General features: G+C 39.2%; 1 protein-coding gene and 1 long non-coding RNA gene across 3 annotated transcripts in view; one reads left to right on the top strand and one right to left on the bottom strand.

The window, feature by feature from the left end:
* Positions 1–1,058: 1,058 nt before the first annotated feature.
* On the bottom strand, positions 1,059–13,209 carry LOC123036097. Its single transcript, XR_006417093.1, has 3 exons — positions 12,556–13,209; positions 5,810–5,892; positions 1,059–1,638 (listed from the first exon to the last, which is right to left on the bottom strand). It is a non-coding gene; the product is annotated as an uncharacterized LOC123036097 (long non-coding RNA).
* Positions 13,210–13,531: 322 nt separating this feature from the next.
* MLH1 (mutL homolog 1) overlaps positions 13,532–25,746 on the top strand; it is a 30,670-nt gene continuing 18,455 nt past the window's right edge. Inside the window, exons 1-8 of one of the 2 annotated variants that reach the window (XM_044454921.1) lie at positions 13,532–14,014; positions 17,092–17,182; positions 17,278–17,376; positions 18,898–18,971; positions 21,316–21,388; positions 23,332–23,423; positions 24,522–24,564; positions 25,436–25,524. In XM_044454921.1, the coding sequence (XP_044310856.1) occupies positions 13,899–14,014; positions 17,092–17,182; positions 17,278–17,376; positions 18,898–18,971; positions 21,316–21,388; positions 23,332–23,423; positions 24,522–24,564; positions 25,436–25,524 (677 nt within the window). In that variant the 5' untranslated portion in view covers positions 13,532–13,898. Of the gene's footprint in view, positions 14,015–17,091; positions 17,183–17,277; positions 17,377–18,897; positions 18,972–21,315; positions 21,389–23,331; positions 23,424–24,521; positions 24,565–25,435; positions 25,525–25,746 lie in introns of those variants that run through there. The other variant, XM_044454930.1, reaches the window with a different exon arrangement.

The following is a 25,746-nucleotide window of genomic DNA, read 5'->3' as shown; positions in this document are numbered from 1 at the left end:
ACTTTAGTCTGCTGACCCCTTATATTTAGTTCACAGAACTAGTTTTAATCAGTTCAGTCTTAACATGTGCCTTGCTTAGTTCCTTTCTGATTTATATCCAGATTTATCTCTGCCCAGGAAGAAGCAGATGTTCCTGGGTGAGGTGATTGGAAGTCTATAAGTGAACCTGACAGCCAAGTGTCATTTTGTAGCCTCAAAAGAACAAATAGTCTTGATCATTTTGCTACCATCTGGTGTACCTGGGTGTTTCCCTCCTAGCTCCATAGGTAATGACTTTTTCATGTAAGATGCTGTCAGTCATCGAGAAATATGGGGTTTCATATGCTGCAGGCTTCTTGAACCACTGGCAGCTTTTTGAGAGATCTTGAGTTGCCATTTTACAAAATGGACCAGTCTCCAGGACTCCCCCAGTTTCTGGGACTCATATTCACCACTCCAGATTTGGTTTGGATGGCTGGCGGTAAATTAAATAAAATGGATAACTATCTGATGCAGAACACAACTCTGCTTCTGTATGGAAGTGAAACATAAAAAGGCAATAGTTAATGTGAGCAGCTGTTTTCACAGACTACATGGGGAAAGTGAATTGATATGTTATGAGGCCAGTTCACCTGTTTGCAGGCAGAGCAATCCCATGTGAGCATAAACTATAGATTTAGCTTTGCAAAAATATTGAGAGAGTTCTTGCCAATCTTGGCAGAGGAATCCAAGAGGAATCCTCACTGATGCATAAACAGCCTGGCTTCCTGGTTTAACAAATAGCCTGCTAAAAAGAAACGAAACTTAATCTTATCTCCACTCTTTCAATGAAACTAAGTTCTCAGTATTTTTAAACAGTTTCTGATGAAAGTGAAAGGAAGAGGTACTGCAACTGGATCTGGTTTACACCGGCACTCTGCAATTTCTCATAATGTTTGCTTAATGCCTCATATTTGTAAACACATCCCCCCTTCTTCCGTTTCTTCTTTCGTTTCATTCTTTTTACTGATGATGTGCAAGACACGTTCCTGCATCAGAGGAAATGTGATGCTGCAATAAAAGAGTTAGACTTTAAGCCTTCTCTTTTGCTGCAACAAACTAACACAGCTACCCAGCTGTTACGTGTCTTAAATGTTATTTGCCTTGCAGGATCAGGAAGGAAAAAGCAGATGAAGATCAAATAATGTAATGAGCATGGACAAAAAGCATTAAATGCATCATCCAAAAAAGTCAGACTTTCCATCTTTCAATAAGCCCCACCCACAACTCTTGAACTCTTGTTCTTTTGGATCCAGTTCATTACTGCCACATAACAGATCTATAAATTCAATCGGACAGAGGAAGCACAATACCCCTTTTTTCAGTGAGCCTATTTTCTCACTGCCTTCTCCTTCTCCTCTTTCTTTTGCTTGTTACCAGTCACTCACCAAGCAGAGGAGAAGTAGGCAGTGGTATCTGCTGCACCATCTCACCACCTCCAGAGCCTGTCCCAGAGTGAAAAGCAGGAGGATAAGCAGGTTGCAGTAGTGAAGAAGAGGACCAACTCCAGGGGCCTGTGCTCAGTGGGCCACTGCTGGGGTGCAGGTCCTCAGCAGGTGCCCAGCCATGCCTTCATCATCCATGATCCCAAGAGGATCCAATGGAAGCATCTCCAATTACCTGCTCAAGATAGAATATACATTTTAGCACAGTACCCAAAACACTCTCATTTAGCATTTTCCTTCCAAGAACCTGATGTTCAGAATCTATCCTGTTTTAAACCATACATGTAGGTTTTATCAGAAGATTTAATGAATTGAGTTTTTGAACAAGACCCTGTCAAGAAACAGTGAACATGGATGTTGAGTACAATCCAAAATACATTTACTGTTTATTCAGACATACAGGAAATATATGCAGTATGTAACTGGCCCCCTCCTTCATGGATCACTGCCTTGTCATGGCGAAGGGACTTGCATAGCTCAATAAAGCGATGAGCTATGCCGTGCAGGGTCACCCAAGATGGACAGGTCATAGCAGAGAGCTCTGACAAAACGTGACCCACTGGAGAAGGAAATGGCAACCCACTTCAGTATCTTTGCCATGAAAACCCCATGGACAGTACCAAAAGGCAAAAAGATATGACGCTGGAAGATGAGCCCATCAGGTCGGAAGGTGTCCAGTGTGCTGCTGGGGAAGAGCAGAGGGCTGGTACTAGTAGCGCCAGAAAGAATGAAGCGACTGGGTCAAAGCCGAAAGGACACTCAGTTGCTGATGTGGTGAAAGGAGAGTCCGATGCTGCAAAGATCTATACTCCATAGGAACCTGGAATGTAAGATCTATGAATCAAGGTAAGCTGCACGTGGTCAAAAAAGAGATGGCAAGACTGAACATGGACATCTTAGGAATCAGCGAACTAAAATGGACAGGAGTGGGGGAATTTAATTCAGATGACCATCAGGTATACTACTGCGGGCAAGAATCCTTCAAAAGAAATGGAGTGGCCTTCATAGTCAATAAAAGAGTAGGAAAAGCAGTACTGGGATACAACCTTCAAAATGACAGAATGATCTCAGTTCGAATCCAAGGCAAACCATTCAACATCACAGTAGTCCAAGTCTATGCCCCAACCACTGGTGCTGAAAAGGCTGAAGTTGACCAGTTCTATGAAGGCCTACAACACCTTCTAGAATTAACTCCAAAAAATGATGTCCTTATCATCAGGGGGGTTTGGAATGCTAAAGTAGGAAGCCAAAAGATAACTGGAATAACAGGCAAGTTTGGCCTTGGAGTACAAAATGAAGCAGGGCACAGGCTGGTAGAATTTTGTCAAGAGAATACGATGGTCATAGCAAACACTCTTTTCCAACAACCCAAGAGACGACTCTACACATGGACATCACCAGACGGTCAACACAGAAATCAGATTGACTATGTGCTCTGCAGCCAAAGATGGAGAAGCTCTATACAGTCAGTAAAAACTAGACCAGGAGCTGACTGTGGCTCAGATCATGAGCTTTTGGTTGCAAAATTTAGGCTTAAGTTGAAGAAAGTAGGGAAAAGCACTAGGCCACTCAGGCATGACCTAAAACATATCCCTAGAGGTGACAAATAGATTTAAGGAATTAGATCTGATAGAGTGCCTGAAGAACTATGGATGGAGGTTCGCAACATTGTACAAGAGGCAGCAACTAAAACCGTCACAAAGAAAAAGAAATGCAAGAAAGCAAAATGGCTGTCTGAGGAAGCTTTACAAATAGCTGAGGAAAGAAGGGAAGTGAAAGGCAAGGGAGAAAGAGAAAGATACAAACAATTGAATGCAGAATTCCAGAGAACAGCTAGAAGAGATAAGAATGCCTTCTTAAATGAACAGTGCAAAGAAATAGAAGAAAACAATAGAATAGGGAGGACCAGAGATCTCTTCAAGAAAATTGGAGATATGAAGGGAAAATTTCATGCAAAGAAGGGCATGATAAAGGACCAAAATGGCAGGGACCTAACAGAAGCAGAAGAGATTAAGAAGAGGTGGCAAGATTACACAGAAGAACTATACAAGAAAGAGCTTAATGTCCCTGATAACCACGATAGGGTGGTCACTGACCTTGAGCCACACATCCTGGAATGTGAAGTCAAATGGGCCTTAGGAAGTCTGAGCAACAACAAAGCTAGTGGAGGCGACAGTATTCCAGTTGAGCTATTCAAAATCCTAAAAGACGATGCAGTAAAAGTGCTCCACTCAATATGCCAGCAAATTTGGAAAAATCAACAGTGGCCACAGGATTGGAAAAGGTTAGTTTACATTCCGATCCCAAAGAAGGGCAATGCCAAAGAATGTTCAAACTACTGCACCACTGCACTCATTTCACATGCTAGCAAAGTTATGCTCAAAATCCTACAAGCTATGCTCCAGCAGTATGTGGATCGAGAACTACCAGAAGTACAGGCAGGTTTCGAAGAGGGAGAGGAACTAGAGATCAAATTGCCAACCTACGCTGGATCATGGAGATAGCTAGGGAGTTCCAGAAAAACATCTACTTCTGCTTCATTGACTATGCTAAAGCCTTTGATTGTGTGGATCACAACAAATTGTGGCAAGTTCTTAAAGAGATGGGAGTGCCAGACCAACTTATTTGTGTCTTGAGAAACCTATATACGGGTCAGGAAGCAACAGTGAGAACTGGACACGGAACCACTGATTGGTTCAAAACTGAGAAAGGAGTTTGGCAAGGCTGTATACTGTCGCCCTGCCTATTTAACTTATAGGCAGAGTACATCATGTGAATCACAAGTTGGAATTAAGATTGCTGGGAGAAATATCAACAACCTCAGATATGCAGATGATACCACTCTGATGGCAGAAAGTGAAGAGGAACTAAAGAGCCTCTTGATGTGGGTGAAGGAGGAGAGTGCAAAAGTTGGCTTGAAACTCAACATTAAGAAAACTAAGATCATGGCATCCGGTCCTCTCACTTCCTGGCAAATAGATGGGGAAGAAATGGAGCTAGTGAAAGATTTTATTTTCCTGGGCTCCAAGATCACCGCAGATGGGGACTGCAGCCAAGAAATTAAAAGACACTTGCTCCTGGGGAGGAAAGCTATGGCAAATCTAGACAGCATACTAAAAAGCAGAGACATCATCCTGCCAACAAAAGTGCGTATAGTCAAGGGTATGGTTTTCCCAGTTGCAATGTATGGCTGTGAAAGCTGGACCATAAGGAAGGCTGAGCGCAAAAGGATTGAGGCCTTTGAATTGTGGTGCTGGAGGAGACTCCTGCGAGTCCCTTGGACCGCAAGGTGATCAAACCGGTCAGTCCTAGAGGAGATCAACCCTGACTGCTCTTTAGAAGGCCAGATACTGAAGATGAAACTCAAATACTTTGGCCACCTAATGAGAAGGAAGGACTCCCAGGAGAAGAGTCTAATGCTGGGAACAATAGATGGCAACAGAACAAGCAGACGGCAGAGGATGAGGTGGCTAGATGGAGTCACTGAGGCAGTTGGTATGAGCTTGGGTGGACTCCAGGAGATGGTGGAGGACAGGAGGGCCTGGAGGAATGTTGTCCATGGGGTCGCGATGGGTTGGACGGGTCGGACACAACTAACAACAACAACTGGCCCCTGAAGGGATTACAAGATGGAGTTTGTACAGGATGCTTTTATAATGTATCCCTTACATACACTGTTTTTGGGTGGGGGATATCATGTAGATGGTTCACTAGAGCCACATGAGGGCAAAACAAAAGGGTGGAATGGGTTAAGATAAAAGACACAAAAGAGAGAACTTTCAGGACAAGCATCCCTTAGCATCTCTACTGTGTAAGTGGGAAGCAGGACTTGCAACATGGTTCCTGATCAGATCAGGAATCCCATCTTAAGTCTAAAACTGTCCTTACAGTGTCAGATTTTCTGCAGCCATATTATGGCAGAGTTTTTGCCCAATTACTCCTAACAACCCATTGTTTTAAGAGAAAGCCTACTGATTCCTCATGGCCTGTTTTCAGCAGCAGAATTTAAATTAGGATTTTAAATATGGATTTTAACTTGTTTTATCTATGTTGTAAGCCGCCCCGAGGCTTCGGCGAATGGGGCGGCATAAAAATGTTTTAATAAATAAATAAATAAATAAATAAATTGTTCGCAACAACAATTCAAATGTAACAAGACCACATGGGCTTCTATTTCACCAAAAATCTATAAAGAAAATTTCAATTCTTGGGCTTCTATTTCACCAAAAATCTATAAAGAAAATTTCAACTTCTGGGCACCAGAAATGGAAAGATTAAGTTATTCCCCCACAAAACTGGAACACAAGGATTATTCTACTAATGTACAAAAATGGTGATAAACTTACCAGGTAACTAGAGAACAACCCGGGTACTTGACATATCCTTTAAATTTTTTCCAGAGATATGTTGTTTAAGTGGAGGAGTTGTTCTGAGAAAAGAAAAGAAAAATGCAAAAGTCTGAGTAAGGACTGAGCTCTAAGGTTCAAATAAAGAAGTAGATTACATCTAATTGGAAATTCAGAATTAGCATGCATGGATTGTTCTGTAAGTTTCATAAATATGCAAAATAGTATAGTTTTATATGCTAAGTCATATATGATATATTTTGCACTGATAAAACAGAAGAATAACTTTTGGTTTGATAAGAGATTAAGCATTGCATATATTTTATTTCCTTCCCCTCAAATATAATACTTACACTGTTTTCTGCTATGACTTCAACATTTTTCAAGAAAAAATGTCCTTAAAATCCCAGCATACCCTACCTAGCTACTGACTGGGGCATGCTGGGAATTCTAGGACTTTTGTCTCTGTATAACACACATAGGATTGAATCTGAACTGATTGATTTTGATCCTAAGTGGAACAGGAACCATACTAAAAGTCAGGCAAAGTCTCAGAAGAATACTAGATATGAACAGCTTTATTGGGAGATCTAAAAATCCCAACATTTTTAAAAATCGTATCACATTCTTCAAGGGCCAAAGGATTATTGTAGCAGTTCATTCAGTGCCTGCTGCTTTCACTTTGAGGCTTTCCTCTTGAGGCTTTGCCAACACTTTTTGGCTCCCAGCCATAGTGGTCCTACTGATTTCCTGTCCTAAAGTGAAACAGACAAAAATAGAACAAAGATTGTTCTCTGTTGTAAAATGTATTTATCTTCATACTAGTACTGGGGCAAGATCTGGTCTTCAAAGACAATGCCTATCTAGGCTTATCTAGTCAATATTTCTAGAAGTAGATTCTTGTTCTTCTGAATGTTTATATTTATGATGTTAAAACAGTCTTTAGATGCTCTGTTCCCCTCACACCCAAATTATTAAATCCTTGTATTTATATCTTGATGTATACAGACACCATGCTTTTGTCCCAGTCAAAGTTATGGGAGAGAGGATTACTGACAAATGTATGGGGCAGAACTAAGCACACCAACTTAGAACTAAGATCCATTGGGTTCAATGAAGCTTACTCCCAGGTCAGTCTGCATCAGTCACATGCACCAAGCACTCATCTGGTAGTAAGCGCCACTGACTCCTTTGGCATCGACATCCAAGTAATTGGGCTGCTGGTCCTATTGCAGGCTATGTATTTGAAACATATTTCTGAAAACAACAAAGAACATTATACGTAACTGGAATGATTTCCATGGAATGAGAGCCAGTGTGGTGTAGTGGTTAAGAGCATGAGACTGGGACTCAGATGATCTGGGTTCTAGTCCCCGCTCAGCCATGGAGCCAACTGGGTGACTTTGGGCCAGTCACAGACTCTCAGCCCAACCTACCTCACAGGGTTGTTGTTGTGGGGATAAGATGGAGGAGATGTAAGCTGCCTTGAGCCCTTTGTAGGAAAAAGGCAGGATATAAATCGAAAAATCGAAATCAAATGATTTTTGAAACTGGTTAACTGAGTACAACAAAACTAAATAAATTAGGGAATGTTAACTATATAGTGCTTTCACTTTCATTTCATAAAAACTGAAACAAATTTATCAAACATGAAAGCTGTCTGTGCAAAGATTTTGGTCTAATGTGCTATTGAACTGACCAAAGTTGCACTTTTGAACATTTAGAATCAAAATAGCCACAGAAATCTATCAGAGAACCCTTGTTGGATTTCTAGAAAAGCAGACTTGGGAACAAAGACTTGAGAAGATTCACAAATCCCTGCTTCTATGCCATATGTCACATTTGCCAAAAGGCAACGAGCATGCAGTCCATTGAGTGCTATGGAAATTTGCAGGGAGGACTTTCCAATGGATTATTCTTGCAAACATGACTACTTGAAACACTCAATTTTTGTAATGTGTTTGATGGTTCTTGGGTAATATAATAGTATGAAATGTAAATGATTATTTTAAAGGAAAAGCTGAAAGCAGAGTCTATGCTATGGCGTATGCTGCAGTTTCACATACAACAAATGGACTGATTAAGTAATTCCAGACTTCAGCCTTGAATGGTGCTGAAATATATGCAGTTTATCCAAACAAGATAGTCTCCTGTACAGGAAAAGTTCTGTGTTTACCTTGAAGTTTCTGCCTAGCATAGTCCCAATTCTTTTCTATTCAGAGGGAGAACAAAATTTCTAGCACTTTAAGCATCTTGTAAGGCAAGTCTTTTAAGATGTAAAAGCTGGGTAGTGAAGAAAGCACACTGGGGGAAAAGGATACATTTGAGCATGGTACTGGAGGGGAACTTCGTGAATACTCTGGACCGACAGAAAAACAAACAACTGGGTCCTAGAGCAAATCAAATAGGAACTTCCTTTATTAGCAAAAATGACAAATTGGAGGTTGCCATACTTTGGGCCAATCATGAGAAAATAAAACTCCCTGGAGAAGAAGACCATGCTAGGCAAAGTCAAAGGCAGAAGAAGAAAAGGAAGACCAAATATGAGATGGACTAACTTCATTAGGAGAGTCACAGACTTGAATTTGGACGAGCTGAGCAGGACTGTCATGGATAGGTCATTTCGCAGGGCTTTCATTGGTTATTGGAGATAATGTGGCGGCACTCAGCCGCAGGACATGGTCAGTGCAATCCTAAACATGTTACATTACATGAGGCACCAGACTAAGAAATATCCTGCTCTGCTCGAGGAATGACTCCTGTATGGAATGCATCTTCAGCCCAGAAAGGAAAGCAGAAAACACAGCAGAAAATACAAACACTTTTTTTTTAAATGACGGGTACCTAAAGTCTGGAGAAATAATGCAAGTGCTCACTTGCTGTCTGCATCTGCCCATCATTCCCCCAGAATATGTGAAATGATGCCATGTATCAGCGCGAATGGCACAGCGAGCAACTACTCCCTTGCTGCAAGTCCTCAGGCATCCTTTGAAGCATGTTTTAAGTCCACTGATGCAGCCTGCACCTGCTGTTTTCAAGCAGGCACACACACAAAAGGAAGGAAGCCCAAATACCAGATCAGCCTCCAGTCCGGTATGCAAACAGTTCTTTGATTAAATTAAAGTTTATCAATTGGCCCCTATAGTACCCATCCTAGAATTCTGAAAGAGCTCAGTGACTTTCTTACAACAATATGCAATTAGTCCCTAAGATACGCTTCTGAACTGGAAAAAATGCAGAGAGGGGCCACTGAAATGATTGAGGGGTTGGATCAGTCCCCTATGAAGAATGTCCTCAAGAGCTAAGTCTATTAGCTTTGAAAAAAAGGTGAGTAAGGGGGAGACATGATAGAGGTGTTTAGAATTATGCATGGTGTGCAGAAAGAGAGGGAGGAATGCTAGAGAAATCCTATAGTACTGGAACCCAGAGTGATCCCATGAAGCTCCTTGGTGAGAGATTTAGGACAGAAAAAAAGAAATGCTTCTTCACACAAACTATGGAATTCACTGCCACTGGAAGTAGTAATGGCCACTATAGGACAAAATGAGCTAAAGTTCCTCCATAATATGGTTGCAGAGAGCCTGAAACTGACAAGAACTGGGCAAGATGGGCATCCGGATCTGGTCAGGAAACTATGTGCTTATTCCTGATTCCAGTATACACATGTCTGCCCTGAAACCTCTTCCTCATTTGTCCCTTGTCTTAATCCAACCAAGCTTTGTTTCCACTATCATGTGCATCTAGCAACCTGCTTACCTGATCTATCCAAACTGTATCTGCCTATATTATAAAAGCCCCTTTATACAGCACATTTCCTTTTTGACCCTTGTGGGTTACCTTCCTGTTGCATGTACACTTGAATAAACTGCAATGTTCTTTTGATGGCACACCCTCAGTGTCTCTCTCTGGCTTTTGTCACCACCAATTTTGACAGCTTTAATGGGGGATTGGACCAGTTCATGGAGAAGAATGCTGTCAGTGGCTATGTGCTACCTCTGATATCAGAGACAGTATCCCTATGTACACCAGTTGCTGCAGGGATCAGTTGTATATATCCTGCTTGAGGGATCTTGTGGGCAAGTGATTTGCCACCCTGCCTAATTCAGCATGGCTTTTCTCATGTTCTTAAAGATTAGTTCAAAAGAAAGGCAGTGCTACTAATATTCCTTAGTCTCGAACCGAGAAAAGCAGACATAGAAGAAACAGAAAGGAAGAAAACAGTAACAAGGCCAAATCTCAAAGGAAAAATGGATAAAAGTCAACACGGAATAAATTCCTGTAGCTCTCCTTATAAAATGTCATAATCACTTCACTTGTTAGTGGAGTGTCATACTAGGAACAAGGTCAGCCAGATTTGCATCTCCACTCAACCATAAAACTCACTCCATGACTGTGGACCACTCAGTGACCATGCTCAGCCTAACCTTCTTTACAGGGTTGTTGTGAGGATAAAAATCCAGGGAAGATCGTGCATCCTGCTTTGAATTCCTTGGAGGAAGGGTAGATGATATACACAGATAGAACTAGTCAGAGATAGGATCCATTTGGATACTGGAGCTTTTCCACCCTTTGTACCTCGCCAGAACGTCTCTCGGGAAAATATAAATCTGGCAGTATGTTTTCCTGCTATCATCAAAGGGCTCACAGCATCACTTTTCATATCAGCGTCTTCTCATAACAGACCAAGCATGTTGTGGTTTTCCCATCTACTGTGGAGTCTGACTGTGTTCTTTGAGGTCCCTTATCAAGTACAGTGTTTCTTATTCTGCTGGCAGGATTTCAAACCAGCTGCCAACTTTGTCTCAGCAAAAGTTACAAGCTGCTTGCACAGAGCAGCTCACTTCTGTAGCTGTCATCCAAATTAAGCCATCATGGCTTTCTCCTGCCAGGAAAGCTCTTGTATACCCAAATGTATTGAACTTTAATTACATTCTGACTTATAATGATATTCTTGATAATGCTGAAAGATTGAAATCAAACCAAGAACCTCAAGGGTATTGATTTTTCTTGGTGGCTCCAAGTGCAAATACAATCAAGGCATACTAAAGATTATAAAATGTATGGATTTTATAAAGAACAGACAATGTTTGATCAAATAATTCTAAAATCAGATGAAAAAATTATTAAAAGATTGTATAGCTTTCTCTTAGATATGAAAATGGAAGACGAACAAGTTAAGGAAACTATGATATCATGGGCACAAAATTTTGGATGTAATATTAAGTTGCAGAAATGGCAAAAGTTGTGGGAAAGAAATAATAAGATAACTTTGGCAACCTCATATAAAGAGTTTTTATGTTTGTTGTGTTCAATATTTCCTCAGGTCCACAGGGCCAGATTAATAGAGGGGACTCTTGTTATTTTTTATTTTTAATATTTGTATGAAATATTAAGTTTAATATTGTCAATATTTTATTGTGTTTATGAACTTAAAGAAATGAAAGCATGTTGTATAAATGCTATAGTATGTTTTGTATTATAAAAGATTGTTTTCTAATGGGTAGATATTGTACCCAGATAGGTACTATGCAAATAAAATATTCAAGAGATACAAGGTAGTATAGGGAATATTCTGTATATAAATCATGTTTTCTTTATGCTAGAGATGATGTGTTATAACTGTGTGCAGATACATACACAGTAAATATTTTGCTGCAAGTAACCTACAGATCAGAGATGAGTACTTTTGTAAACATGTAGAGTATGGTTGCTGGAAAGCTATATATCAAGATTTTTAAAAAGTGGTAGCTTATCAAATCAAATGTATGCACCCACAATATAGCCCTGTTTTCCAAACACTTATGCCACAAATAATCTGGATGTGTAAATTTGCAACAGTATCCAAGCTGACCCTTCTATCCCCACCTATTTTCTGCTTGCCCACAATGGATTGTCTGGCACTTATTTGTATTTTAAGATAAAAATACTGATACAAATAAAGCCTGGAAGAAAGCTGGCGGGATCCCAATCAAAGGGTCTATTCATGCGGAATTATTAACTCATGATTTACCAGGACTGTGTGACACCATATGTAGCCTCTGATCAGAAGATATTTAATGGCATGCAAATCCCTAGGTTAATTGTGGGTTAAACAATCCACAGTTAACCTACAATTAGATCTTATGTTACTGTTTTTTTTAACCTATATATGTAAATAAATAAATGTAACATCTGCTTTTGCATGCCACAAAAAAATCTCTAATTGGAGGCTGCGTATTTTAAAAAGTGGTGGCACATACTGCAGCAAACCAAGTCAATGCAGTAAGCTTACATAATTGTCTGAAATGCTGGTTAAGAACAAATGAACAAATGGCTTCCATTCCAGAGAAAACAACTAGTGTGGAAGGAGTATTAATTAAATGTCAGTCCAACTATCACCAACACTCCCACAGTCTCTGTGGCTATCCTCCAAAAAGCTGGATTCCTTCTTGGGTACTTGGTCCCAAAAGTATGGTTATTGTAAACAACGCCTTTTGAGGAATATTATAGCTCAGAAGTAATATTTCTGGCGGAAAATCAGCATGAGCTCAATCTGAAAAAGAGTGCATTTACACTCAGCTGGTTTTTCTTCCAAATAAAAAATAGCTGTCCTGATGGTACAATCCCATGCCTGTTTGGACAGACCTCGCCATATAAACACACACAGGATTGCACACTCAAATACATTTAAAAAGCAACACTGACACCGTTGCATCCTATGACTTCTGTCACAAAACAAACATGCTTCAAGGTGTGTATAAACGTACTCGACTTTTCGCTCCATCCGCAAAGCAAAACAGATCCACCGGAGTTCCCGCCGCCCACCATGGAAGGAAGATGGTGACACTTTTCGAGACTACATTTCCCAGCATGGCATCGTCTCCTCGATTGCTTCCGTTGACCCTTTGCCTAGGCAGCTACTTGAGATTGAGCCCTGGTTTGGGGCTGAGAGGAAGCAATTTTCATAAGCGGACGTTTTTTGTAATTTGGTCCTGGAAAGAGGGAGAATAATTTTTACAGCAGCATTTTAATCCTTCATTTAACCCACTGTGTCGCTTACGACTGACGGGCATGGTTTGTTAGTTTTAAAAAAATTAAACTTTGGGGCAATGCAGTAGAGTGTAGACGCACGGGGAAGGCACGTCTGCAGTTTTCCTAATTCCAGATTGCAATTCAAGAAAGTGTAATCAGCTGCTTTTAGCGCTGCTACGACCAACTTCAAACCCTGTCCTCGAGCATAACATTATAACATTTTCTCCAGATCAGGAGTAAAAACAAACGACACCGGCGGTTATAATACTCAACCACAGGCTGCCTCCTTTTCTCTTTCGCATGGCACACGTGCAATATAGCGATACTATGATTGCATCTGCACTGGCATTCCCTAGAAGGTTTTTAAATGTCCATAAATAAAAAGAAACCACAATTTCCACATCAAATCAATCCTGGGAACTAGGAACTGCGAGTATGCCTGTTTTTGCCGCCACCTTTTGATGGGACATGGAAATACGCTGCTGCTCAAATCACCAGCTGGTTAAAAAAAGAAATCAAGATTCCCATCCATTCATTAGACGTTCTACCTTCTACCGCGCACGAACTATAGATCAGCCACTCTATCATTCTAACTTCTATGTCCTTTCCCTTTCGACGGAAAAGCGTCTAATGGGCGGAGACAACTGTAGTTGATTGACGTCGTTACGATCCAATCCGCGACGTGTTTGGGCTTTGGCGTCGGACGGCCCAGGGTTTTGGCGCGAGATGCTTCCTTTCGCCGCTTAGCTGCTGCCTTCTTGGGGACTGGACTGTGGGTGTGAAGTGGACGAGCGACCCGTAAGGGACCCTCTAGAAGGGCCGGTCTCCCGTCACGGCTGGAGCTATCGTGTTTCCGTCTGCTTTTAACGCCATTATCCTTCGGTCATGCGGCTTCCTCACCGTCGTACCTGCTCAAGCATTGCCACCAATTTCGTTCAGCCTTAGTGAGCCCCTTCCTCTTGTGAATATCCCCGCCCTCTGGGCCCCATCCCGTAATTTGGCATTACCTGAAGAGATCGTTTCTTCCACCACCACTCGCTTCCCTACTGTCGCAGAACCTGGTGCTTAGTCGGCCGGCATGGCTCTGATGGCTGGTGTGATCCGCCGGCTGGATGAGACCGTGGTGAACCGTATCGCAGCTGGAGAGGTCATCCAGAGGCCCGCCAACGCCATCAAGGAGATGGTGGAGAACTGGTAATGTTCCCTGCTGGTGCCTGGGAAGGGAAGTGGCCATAGAGATACATACGACTTGGCAGTAGAAAGCAATCCCTTCGGTGCGTGCAATGGGAGTAGATAGCATTCCCTAGGGTTTCTGCTGCAGTGGTCCACTGGTCCCAGCCTTTCCGTTTGCCTTCTGTGTTGGGCACCTTGAGCACTGGAAGGGTGAATGTGGGATATATTTCGGATACTAAGTTTTCTTGCTTCCCTGGGGCACACTTGAAAAACGGTATTACTTATTGTTGGGGCATATTGCAATTATTTGCAGGTTGCGTTTCAGGTTACAAATACTGCCAAGATGACTTATGGCTAACATAAAATGAATACATTTGCAATAAAAAAGTATTAACTAATTAAAAAACAAAGGAATCAAGGTCCTTTCCATAGGGCGTTTGATGGTGGATGGCCATGGGGACAGGGTGAATCCAGCTGGAGCAGGAAGAGTTTGGTATTACTTTTCTCCCAAGCTCCCTTCCACTGAGAAGTTAATAGTAGATGGCCCTGCAGAATACAGGAGAAGGAAAATGCAGCTGAGGTCAACTTCACCTGCCTCTCTTCATTCTTATTTCTTCAGTGTATTAATATTTTGTTATGGCTATGTGGCAGAAGTGTTTGACTGTGAGAACATTTTAAGATACAGTACCTTGAAATTCATGCACAAGTAGAAGGATGAGATGGTATGTAATCTCATGATTGGTAAGGAAAAGAGGAATAGAGAAAATGTCTCTGTTATGGTACTAAAAACTGTAAATAGTACAGAAGTATATAATTACTGATGTACAGAAGCTTGTTCTATTCAGGTAAGTATTGTGTAAACACATTATTATTTATTACCTTTGTATAAAAGCCACCCCATTAGCATTCTGCTCTCTGGGTGACCATTACACTAAAAGTAAATAATAGCATTAATAAAATAATGCAGTTAAAAATTACAATAAATTTACACAGCAAGACACAGTATATTATGCTGTCACAATTATGACTTATCACAAGTTGCTTTCTAAAATAGCTCACTCAGAGCATTGAGAATTGAGAGAAACCGTAATATGCATTTGTTGTAATACCTTGAACATCACTTTGCTTTCATGGAAAACAAGCACAATGGTCATGTAGTTAGCATCTCCTTTCCAGGGGACTGGTATTTGTATTGATTGTTCTCACTCTCTGGACCATTGTTTTGTTTTCCATATTTGTTGGCATATCGCCACAGCTTGGAATAGTTGTATCAATACCTCATCTATTCTGAATGCTTTGTGCCCTCTAAGGGTTTTCAGAGCTGCTTTCATTTCACTTTCTAATAGTTCAGGTTCTTCCTCATAGACTTCCACTTTGAAGGCATCTGCCTTTTTTATCTCTTCAGTATACTTGCATATATTATTCTACCTTCTCTCTTTTCTCCTGATCAGATAGTATAGTCCTCTGTTTATCTTTCTGCGTTCATAATTCAGATTTGATTTTTTCTTTGATTTCTTGGATTTTCTGAAATAAGTTTCTTGTTTTTTTTTCCTTTGGCTATTTTCTTCCATTTCTTTACCCCTGTTATTGTAATTTGTCTCTATATGATAGTCAGCTGAAAGGCTGCATTCAGGGTTTGACTCAATTTCTGTTAATTTTGCTTTTTGCCTATTTTTAGCAATTTTGTTTATTTAGTCATCCATCTAGGCCTTTTCTACCTTTTTGCTGCAGGAATTATCTTTTGAAGTTGTGCTTAATGACTTTGGTTTCAGTCCACAGTTCCTTAGGTTCACAGTCAGTTGAGTTGAGTAATTCAAATCTGTTCTTTATATGGAGTCCATGAAAAGTTATTTAAATTACATTTTGGCACTATGCTTCTTTTAGTGGTCCTCTTCAGCTTTAGTTTGATTGTTGATCTTAATAGTGCATAATCACTACCACAGTCTGCTTCTGGTCATGTTTTGGCCACACAAATACAGATCTTCATCTCCAAATTCCAATTATGTAGTCTGTTTGATTTCTGTAGTAGCCATCTGATGTTGTCCATGCGTACAGTTATCTGATTGATTGGCTGAAATATGTATTTGCGGTCAAGAAATAGTTGTTTTTACAGAATTATGTGAGTTGTTCTGCTTCATTTCTGACCTCCAGGTTAAATTCTCACACCATTTAATCCTGTTCTGTGTCCTATTTTTATGTGCTAGTGACCTATGATTATGTGTGCCTTGTTTTGATGTTTTTATTTCTTCATTGTCTGTTTGAGCATAGAATTGAATGATGGTTATGTTTATAGGGTTCTTTCCAAGAATTCTGATTGATATTATTTCATCAGATTTGCATTATAGGTCCTTACTGCCTTTGCTACTACTTTCCTCAGTATTAGAACCATTCTATTTCTTTCTGAGTTTGTCATTTCCAGAGCAAAGTTGGGGTATACCTAAGTTGGGTGTACGTAAGAGAAATTGCAGTGCAATTTTAAGTTTCCTTAGGGGAGTATCTGACGTGATACATAGAGTAAAAATGAATGACACTAATGTCACAAGCAAATTAAGTTCCATTTATTTCACTGGATTTATTCTACATAGGAATAGCTTTAATTTCTATCCATGGGCATCTGTTCTCATAAGTAGAATGATACTTCTTCTCTAGTAAGTGTATTTAGGATTTAGTCTTGGGTCACAGCAAGCACACACTGAACACCAATCTTCCATTCTATTTTAAGATAAATTAGTGTTTCTTTTGCAATGTTCATTATATTAGACTAAAAACTACAAGATGAGAATTGGAATTTCAGACTATATTTGTGCTCTAAAACCTTTGAAGCATTTAAAAACCATTAAAAACCTGCTAGAATGTTTTCTTGGGCTGATTGCTTAGACATCATAATTTCATTTTCTTTGCTTAAATAAATTGGCTCACATACAATTAACTGAAGTCTGTGTTTTTTAAAAAAAACTTAAATGGAAAGAAAAGCTGAATGCATGGAATTTCCTATATAGATTAAATACATGTTGATGTTAGACAGATTAGGAATAGAAATAGAATTGAAACTTCATTATATGTTTCTAGAAACTGAAATTTGTTTCTTGTACTTCCAGCTTGGATGCCAGCGCAACCAGCATCCAGGTGACAGTGAAGGATGGTGGTTTGAAATTTATTCAGGTCCAAGATAATGGATGTGGAATTCGTGTAAGTAAATCTAATTAACTCTCCAGCATTCCAAAATTCTTTGAAAAACCACTGACTTGTTTCCTTCCTTCCTTCCTTCCTTCTTTCTTCTGCAGAAGGAAGACTTGGATATTGTGTGTGAGAGGTTTACTACAAGTAAACTGCAGACCTTTGAAGATCTAGCTAGCATTTCCACATATGGGTTTAGAGGTGAGGTATGTTGCTGTGATGTGTACAATCACATATTAGCTGTTTTCCATAAATAGTTTTATATATATATTCATGTTGCTTGTCAGGATCCATAAACTGTGTAAGATGATATGTGTAACTGTGTGAGCTGAAACTCCTGTGAGCTGTTGTTTTGTCCTTGACATAGGTAAGCTGCCAATCAATAGTGTACAGCTTCTCAGAGTTTAAAATGATATAGTTGCTTACATTCAAACATGCTGAAATTCCTCTGACAGCTACCAATGTACTGCCAGGCTCAATTCAAGCAGTTTAAGTCAGAATTTTTCAAGAATTCTCTCCTCCTATGTTTTCAATGATAGGAGGGTGTGAATTCGTAATGTACACATGGAACTACCTGTGGATCATTAAAAGTGAGGATCACAGAGGTAGCTGTTTTATATGTGATCTACAGGTATTCCATGCCCTGTTTCCTCCATGGGAATAATGTATGGGAAATTCATAATGGAAGTTATTGTGAGTTGTCATAATGCCAATGTTTACTGAGTTCAGGGTCTATTCAGATGTAGTATGTGAGTGCATAATAGTTTACATATTACTTATGTTTAAATGAATTATATATCTAGCCAAGTATTATGTGGACAGTTATTACAAGTTGCTTTCTGTGGTAGATTGCACTGAAAATTGAGGGAAAATTCTAGGTATTTGGCATGTATCTTCTGTGCACTTAATAAATTTCAGAAGCCAGTTTTCTCTCCATTGGTTAAGGATGCAGGCTTAAATAGATAAGAATCTCTTAATCTGATAGAACTCATTCATGGGGAAGTGTTTAATGTACATATCTTAAACTTAAATTTCCATGGTCTTTTTTTCACACAATGTGTATGGGCTCTAAGAGCTCCTTTATGAACGTCTTGCCTTGAGCAACTTAAAAGAACTTTGACAATACGGTTGAAATATCCTAATCAGTTACTTTTAATCAAAATCAAAGTATTCTCTTTGGTTTATTTTTGAATATAGGATTTATGCATTCATATAGTTTCACGCAAGAAAGAAATTGTTTAGAAATTATGTCTATATTTTCAAATATATATTTTAATATAGTTAGATATATATATTGCATAAAATCCAAAAGGAAGGGAAATCAGTTTCAACTCTAGTTGATTTGTGATTTGATTCCTTTGCACTTAATTAATGTGTGCTTATTACTTTTGCCTGGAAGTATCTTTTCCAGAACTAAGATATGTGGAGAAGAAATTCCTTGTCCTCTGGCTGAAGGAATAAGGAAAGAAAATTTTAAACTTCTTTACAGGAATATTCTGCTACTTCCACATGTTTTGAATTGGCTATTAAACCACAGTTTAAAATAACATTGTCTCAATTAAGAAAACCTTTCTTGGACAGATTTTCTGTGCCTTCTCCAGGACTGGAAATGAGAATTGGAGTATATTATTACTGAATGTTTATTTTGCTCCAGCACAGAATCAGGGGCTGTATTTGACATTTAATTTGGCTTATTCAGCTTAACATGTTTTTTTTTCCCATCCCAGGCATTGGCTAGCATAAGTCATGTTGCCCATGTTACTATTACATCTAAAACAGCAGATGGAAAGTGTGCTTACAGGTATGCATAGTCAATCTTTAGCTGTGGCAAACCTTTAGGATATAAGTAAAGACTGTTGTTAGATATATTTGGTTTCAGGAAGAATTACCTTCAAGAAAAATAAAAACCAATACATTCCAAGTACCCCTTTTGTTTAGAAAAGTAGTGGGAAGAAAGTTGTAGAAATAAGGGTGGGGGGTTTGCCTGGCTTCATGCTTCAATTAGACCCTACTGCAGGTTAGTGTCTGAGCTGGCCCAGCTCTCACCAAAGGTACGACTTAACCCAGAAGCCACCATTTCTCAGCCTTTGCACCCACATTTTCAATAAGAAACCTACTTTATAGGAATGTTAAAAAGATTTTTGAGGTAATGCATGTGAAGTGCTTCAGACACTATAAAGTGTTTTAACAATGCTAAGTATTATTATTTATGCCATATTGCAAAGTCCTTAGTCAAGTATGCCAAGTAGAATTCTTACATTTCCATACAAAGAATATATTGACAATTGGTGTAGTTAGTGGATATGCTTTTTGTCATTGTCACTGCATTGCTCATGCTTTATGAAACAGGACTTTCCTTAAATTAGTCAAATAATATTGTGTTCATGTTGGCAGTTAAATGTTTTAAGACCAGGATGTACATAGCTACTTGAGTATACCCCAAGAAGCTTAGAACTTGCATTTCCAAAACAGCAAAATTCCATTTTGTCTTCAAAACTAGTTCTGAAAATGAGCAGGCTTTTCAAAAGCAGTCTAGGATATGACTTGTAGCTCTGCTGTTCAAAGCAAAATTCAGAAGTTGCATCTTGGGTATGGCTAAGCGGGATCCTCGAGCTAAGTCTGCACTGGCATATGTCTATTCTTGTCTGTTATATCTGAGAAACTTCTGACCCAAGGCATTATTTCTATGTTTAGAGGGGGAAATGGTTGCCTGTTCTGAGCCCATTCAGATTTTTAACATGCAATCTCTACTTTAGTAGTTTAGTAGTTAAGAGCTTTAATCAAACTTCCACACTGCTGGAATTTCATTTTTCTTTTTAACCCAGTTTTTCCATACCTTATGATATAACAGTTTGTGAACTAAGTAGTCAAACTGTATATTAAAGTTAAGTCAATTGAAAGCACTACACTAAAGAAAACTTTTTTACAATAAGAAATTGTATTTAATTGTCTTATATGTTTGTAAATAATTCATTGGCTAAATGGCATGTAAAATATCATTCTGCCTAGTTTATTTTTTTGAATATCAATTTCTCTGCTTTTTGGACTTGTTTGAAACCATGCAGCCATAAATTAATAAATGTTAGCTTAATGTAATTGCATATGAAGACATGTGAAAACAAACTATTAGAGGCTTCTGAACTGTTTTCAAAGTGAGCAGCAATTAATATTAAACTTTTTTATTATTACTTAATTTCTATACTGCCCTATAGCCAAAGCTCACCCATAAATTGTCACAGTGTGCACAATGCGAAAAAGTATTGCACACTATTCTGGATTTGTTCTCAATTGTGAGGCAAATTTTACCGCATAGGAGGCATAATGTTCCATGACTGCTCCATTAAAACTGTTGAGCTGAGCCCATATATCGAACCTTGCTGAAATATGTCGATTGGAATCCTGTGTACAGTTCTCCAAGTCTACAGAATTCTGTGGGAACTTAACTAAGAGTCCCTAGCTCAGTGTAGTAATGAACTTGTAATCAGAACAGAGAACAATGGGGTAACTTACTAGAACATTAGAAAATGCAACACAGAAAGATATATAAGGTGTAGCACAAAAGGAGCTATGATTCTGAAGTAGCTATTCTGATAGACGCATCAGAAATATTAGCTTAATAATGGTAGCTAAAATGGTAACGGAAAAAGGTGATACTGAAGAGGTTGAACCATCTTCAAGTAACCAACCTAACAGTAACTATTTTTCAGCACTGTACAATCAGCACTATGCATACATAACCAGAAGAGGTCACTCATTGTCTCATTGGTGCAAAGAAAACTGCTTTTAATGTAACAGACATCTCTCTGTTGTTTTGGGGGATCAATGGTGTGGGGGAGGCCATTCCTTTCTTGGTTTCTTCTTGATTTCCTACTCCCACGTCATTTAGGATTCCTCTGCTAGTCTCTTCTTTGGGGGTACAAAGAAGCTAATTGTGGTAAGATGACATGTCCTTGTTTATTGGATCTGAAAAAATAATTTGTTGTCCTGCTTCTTTTAGTCTATTAGAATGTTATGGTGGCGGTGAAAGTTCCTAAAGTCCTGCTGATTTTGGGGGGGAAATTCTTGTTGTACCATTTGATAGCTGATCTGACCAGTTAGCCCTTTTCTCCCCCCACCCCACCCCGTTCCCTCTTCTTTCCCTTTAGGGCCAGCTATTCTGATGGAAAATTGAAGACTGCCCCCAAACCTTGTGCTGGAAATCAGGGGACTCAGATCACGGTAGTTTATTTGCTATTAAATCTTTTGTGCAACTGGAGCAGACACATTCCCAGTTAGTCTTTTTCTCTAGCTTTTCTCTCTCAATAGGCAGGGTTGGTGGTACTAATCTCTGCTATAGGTCTTTAGGTACTTTGTAATGGCTTGCCTTTTTTTATTTAAATTAGAGTTTCAGGCCTTAATTTACCTTGAAGTTTAGGTCAGGGCTTCTGCCTTTCTTGCACCATTTAAGGGTGCAGTTCTATGAGTTACAGTCTGGTAGGTCAGAAGCCTCCAGCTACTTGTGGACAGAGTAATACTATCTATGGTCCCAAGAGGGAAGGATGGGAGAAGCAGCACCGACAATTCTTGCCTCTCTGGCTCCCTGCCACACTATATGAGCCTTTAGTGTAGGTATACTTGTGGGGTTGTGGCTGGCATGGCCATATGAAACATCATATCCTGGCCTCTCCCTCCCCACAAGGAAAAGTGGCTGGATTTTGGAGTTGTCCTTCAGAGCTTATACAGGGTTCATGCAGGGTGGGGATCCTCAGAAGAAACCTGTGGGCCTTGAGATGTTCACACGAGTCCATAGGATTGCTTTCATGAGAAATATGACCAATAAGCAAAGATTTAAATTTAGAAAGAAGAATTTAAATCAATGTTTTTATATCAAAAGTAAATTTGAGTGCTACTTCCTCAATAAAACATCAAGCTTCTTAAAGAGCATCTTAAATGTTGAAACAGTCTGTCTGTGCATTGTTTTGTAGCATTGACCGGTTCTCTTGCAATAGCGCTATTCATAATAGATGAGTGTTTGCATTAAAAATGGGACCTCTCTATATCTCTCTTGTGTTTCTCTTACACTGAATAAATTATTGAATTCTTTATTGCTTTTAGGACTAAACAGTTCTTTTGTAGAGCCTCGCTCAATAGCACAGTGCATATGTAAATCCATTAAAATAGTGACTATGATGGTATTTAGCTTAGCAGAAAACTGGAAAACATTTAATAAGTTAGAGGAAGAGCTTCAGTCCTCAAATATAAACTGCATTTTTTCATGGGAACTGTATCAGCATTTAATGCCGAGATCTCATAGTAAATGTGTTCTGGGAAAACAAGTCACATGTTTCAATATCAACAGAACACCACACAATAACTGTCAAATGATGTGAGTTAAAAATCCACATTTCTTTGTTGTTTAGGCTGATACATCAAACAAACCCGAATATATTGAAGGTCTTACAAAATGATGTTTAGAAACATCTTTTCACACCAAGTGTGCATTTGTCTGCCTATATATATCTGTGCATATACTGATGTATAGTAAAAGCGTACTGACATTATGATATCTATTGAAATATGTGATCACTGCAGCCAGAATTTGCTGTGCCGTATACTGGAAAGTAGCAGCTGCACCACAGGCTAATGAATGGGAAAACACATAGCATGAATACATAGCTGTGCCTCACTGTAAAATTACATTTGAATCAAAGGTAGACAACACTATTGCACTGGCTCACCTTTTATTGATACTTACAAAAAGAAGGCATATATACCTTCCAGCGTATGTGTTATGTATAGTAATGATTTATTGTAAGCCATCCTGAGACGTTTTATCAGGAAGGACGGGGTAAAAACGTTTTAAATAAATAAATAAATAAATAAATAAATAACATCGACATTTTAAAATAAAAAATATTTTTATATTTGTAATTTAACTGGAAAAGTCATATAGATATGAGTGTTTCATTTAGATTGTGTTCCTCTTGCTGTTTGTAGCATTCAGATGCTTTTCTTCTTGAGCTGTCAATGGAGAAGACCTTTAAGTAGTGTAGACGAATCATACATACACCGTGTGCTGGCTGTAGCTTTCGTTCTTCTGCCTGAACAAAAATATAGAATGACCTATATTTGTGTTTTCATTTTTTTTATGTTTTACACTGCCTCTTTGGTTCTTTCTGCAGATTGAGGATCTATTTTACAATGTAGCCACCAGGAGAAAAGCCTTAAAAAACCCTAGTGAAGAATATGCAAAAATACTGGAAGTTGTCGGGAGGTAATGCTTTTTTTTCCTTTCCGAAAAGGGAGGGGAAAGCTCCAGCTTTTATTATCTGCATGCCCTATTTCATGTTTGTTCGGTACATTTTTCTACTCATTTTTCTACAGCCAAGAATGATATCTTTGATGAATTAGGAACCTAAAATAGCAAGAGAGGTGCCTTCATGTCTAAGGCAGTATATTGACACAAATACACTTGGACCGTATTTCTGAGCTTGAGAAGTATCTCACTAAACCCAGTTGAACCTTCACATATTTGTGTTATCTAATACTTGCATGACAGTTGAGGAAGGACTCCAGAATTGTTTGTGCAAATCTTTGAAAAAGATTAAGAGACAGAGGGAGCAGGAGGGCTAATTGCATTATTCTTATCAGCAGGATGAGGTTCTTCTTCTCCCAGGGTAGTAAAGCCAACAAAAGAAATGATTAAGCATTTCTCAGAATGTTGCTGCAAAATTTCAAAATTTTACCAGAACCTTGAGGCTGCCTCATATTTCCTTCTCTATTTCATTTACAGGCTGCTAAACCAAACGTGTGCCATCACTTCACACTGCTTCTGGAGGCAGGGAAGATTGAGCTTAAATCCAAAGCTGGGCAAATGGACTCCCCTGCCCTCTCTTTCCTGTAGTTTTCCGTGCCCACCCCCACCCCTCAAAAAAAATCTGCTCTGAAGAGTCATTGAACCCTTTGGAGCAGATCTGGGGGGCTACAGGAAGAATGGAAAATTGTTTACACCAGCAGTTTTCATTATGTTGGTGGAAGGACACCATTGGATTCATGTCTTAGAGCATGATGGTATTATGGGACCCACTTGATTTTATTGCAAATTACCAGGAGAGCAAGGAAAGAAGTAGCTACATAGTCGTGTTGTGTTCAGTGGCAGCTATGTGGTTTTCCTAACTTCTGAGGGGATGGGCATAGAAAGGAGAAAAAGAGGAAGAGGAGCCCATTTGCGGAGCACTCACCCTTACCATCAATTTTTAGTTTAAAAACAAAGATGTTTCTATACTTTTCACTAGAGTTTTTGCCATGTGTGCTTGAGAATCTTGCATTCACTGTTCTACATATATATAGTGTGTGTATGTGTATTTTTCAGGTATGCTGTTTACAACTCAGGCACCAGTTTTTCAGTTAAAAAGGTGAGTATAACTTTTTCTGCTTAGGTATTGCAGCAAATAAAAAAAAAGGAAGAAGTTGTAGTCAAATGTAGAAACATTTAAGCATTCAGATTTTAAAAGATGCATTTAACTAAAAAAAGTAACTCAGTCTTTAGTTTTAAATACAAAATCTGGAAAATCAGCTAATATTGTGATTGTGCCCATTTTTTTTTTCAAATGTGCACTGCTATGCATATACTGAAAGCCTTTGGCCTTGTTGTCCACTCCTACATGCTATTCCAATTTTTAAAGAACCTGCTGCCCTCCAGATGCCTTGGAATGCAGTTCCCATAATCCTTGACCCCCTAACCATCTGGAAGGCACCAGGTTGCCTACTCTTGGGCTGGCAAGCATGTGTTCAGGACCAAGACTTTCCAAGGGCCAAGCCATTGCAACAACAAGGTAAATAGAGCTGAGCTTGCGTTTTAGGACAATGTGAGTTTGTGCTGCCATATGATGCAGTGACCCCATTTCTAGATGCTGTGTAGAAAAGGCATAAAGGAATTCTTTGGCACACAGTTGGGCAGAGAAGGAACTTGGCTGGTACCTGGAAGCAGTTCACGTCAGCATAATCCCTGTGTGCCTGCTAGCATTATTTTTGGTCTGTCAGCTATCTCTGCATTATGGATCTCTTAAAATACATAGGGCAACCTTTAATTCTGACTGGAGTTTGTATGTATGCCAGGCCTGTGGAACCAGCTTGACCCTAAGGGCTACCTGTGATGCCTGATTGTGACTGTATGTGTGCATATATGCCAGTACACACACGTTGCAGCAACTTACATTGCTTAATTTTCTGTAGATAATACATCAAAGTATTGGTAAATTGAAGTTTACTGTCTTTTGCTTTTAGCAAGGTGATACTGTAGCAGATATCAGAACACTGTTGAATGCTACAACTGTAGACAATATTCGGTCCATCTTTGGAAATGCAGTTAGCAGGTAAACTATGCAATGTAATTTCTAAACTGTTTGAGATTAGCTTTTGACATTGCCACACAAAACATCTTTGATTAGCCGTACTGTCCTACATGCTATGGAATGGGAGCAATCTTTGAAGATATATTTAATAGGACCAAGAAAGATACTGAAACATCATTGAGGTACATGGCTGTTTCATTATGTTTTTTGAAGAGGATGCTTTTTCATAAATCTTAATCTTCA

Source organism: Varanus komodoensis, unplaced genomic scaffold (genome assembly GCF_004798865.1).
Source record: "Varanus komodoensis strain SLA01 unplaced genomic scaffold, ASM479886v1 scaffold10, whole genome shotgun sequence".
NCBI lineage: Eukaryota > Metazoa > Chordata > Lepidosauria > Squamata > Varanidae > Varanus > Varanus komodoensis.
This window is presented reverse-complemented; position numbering and strand designations above follow the sequence as displayed.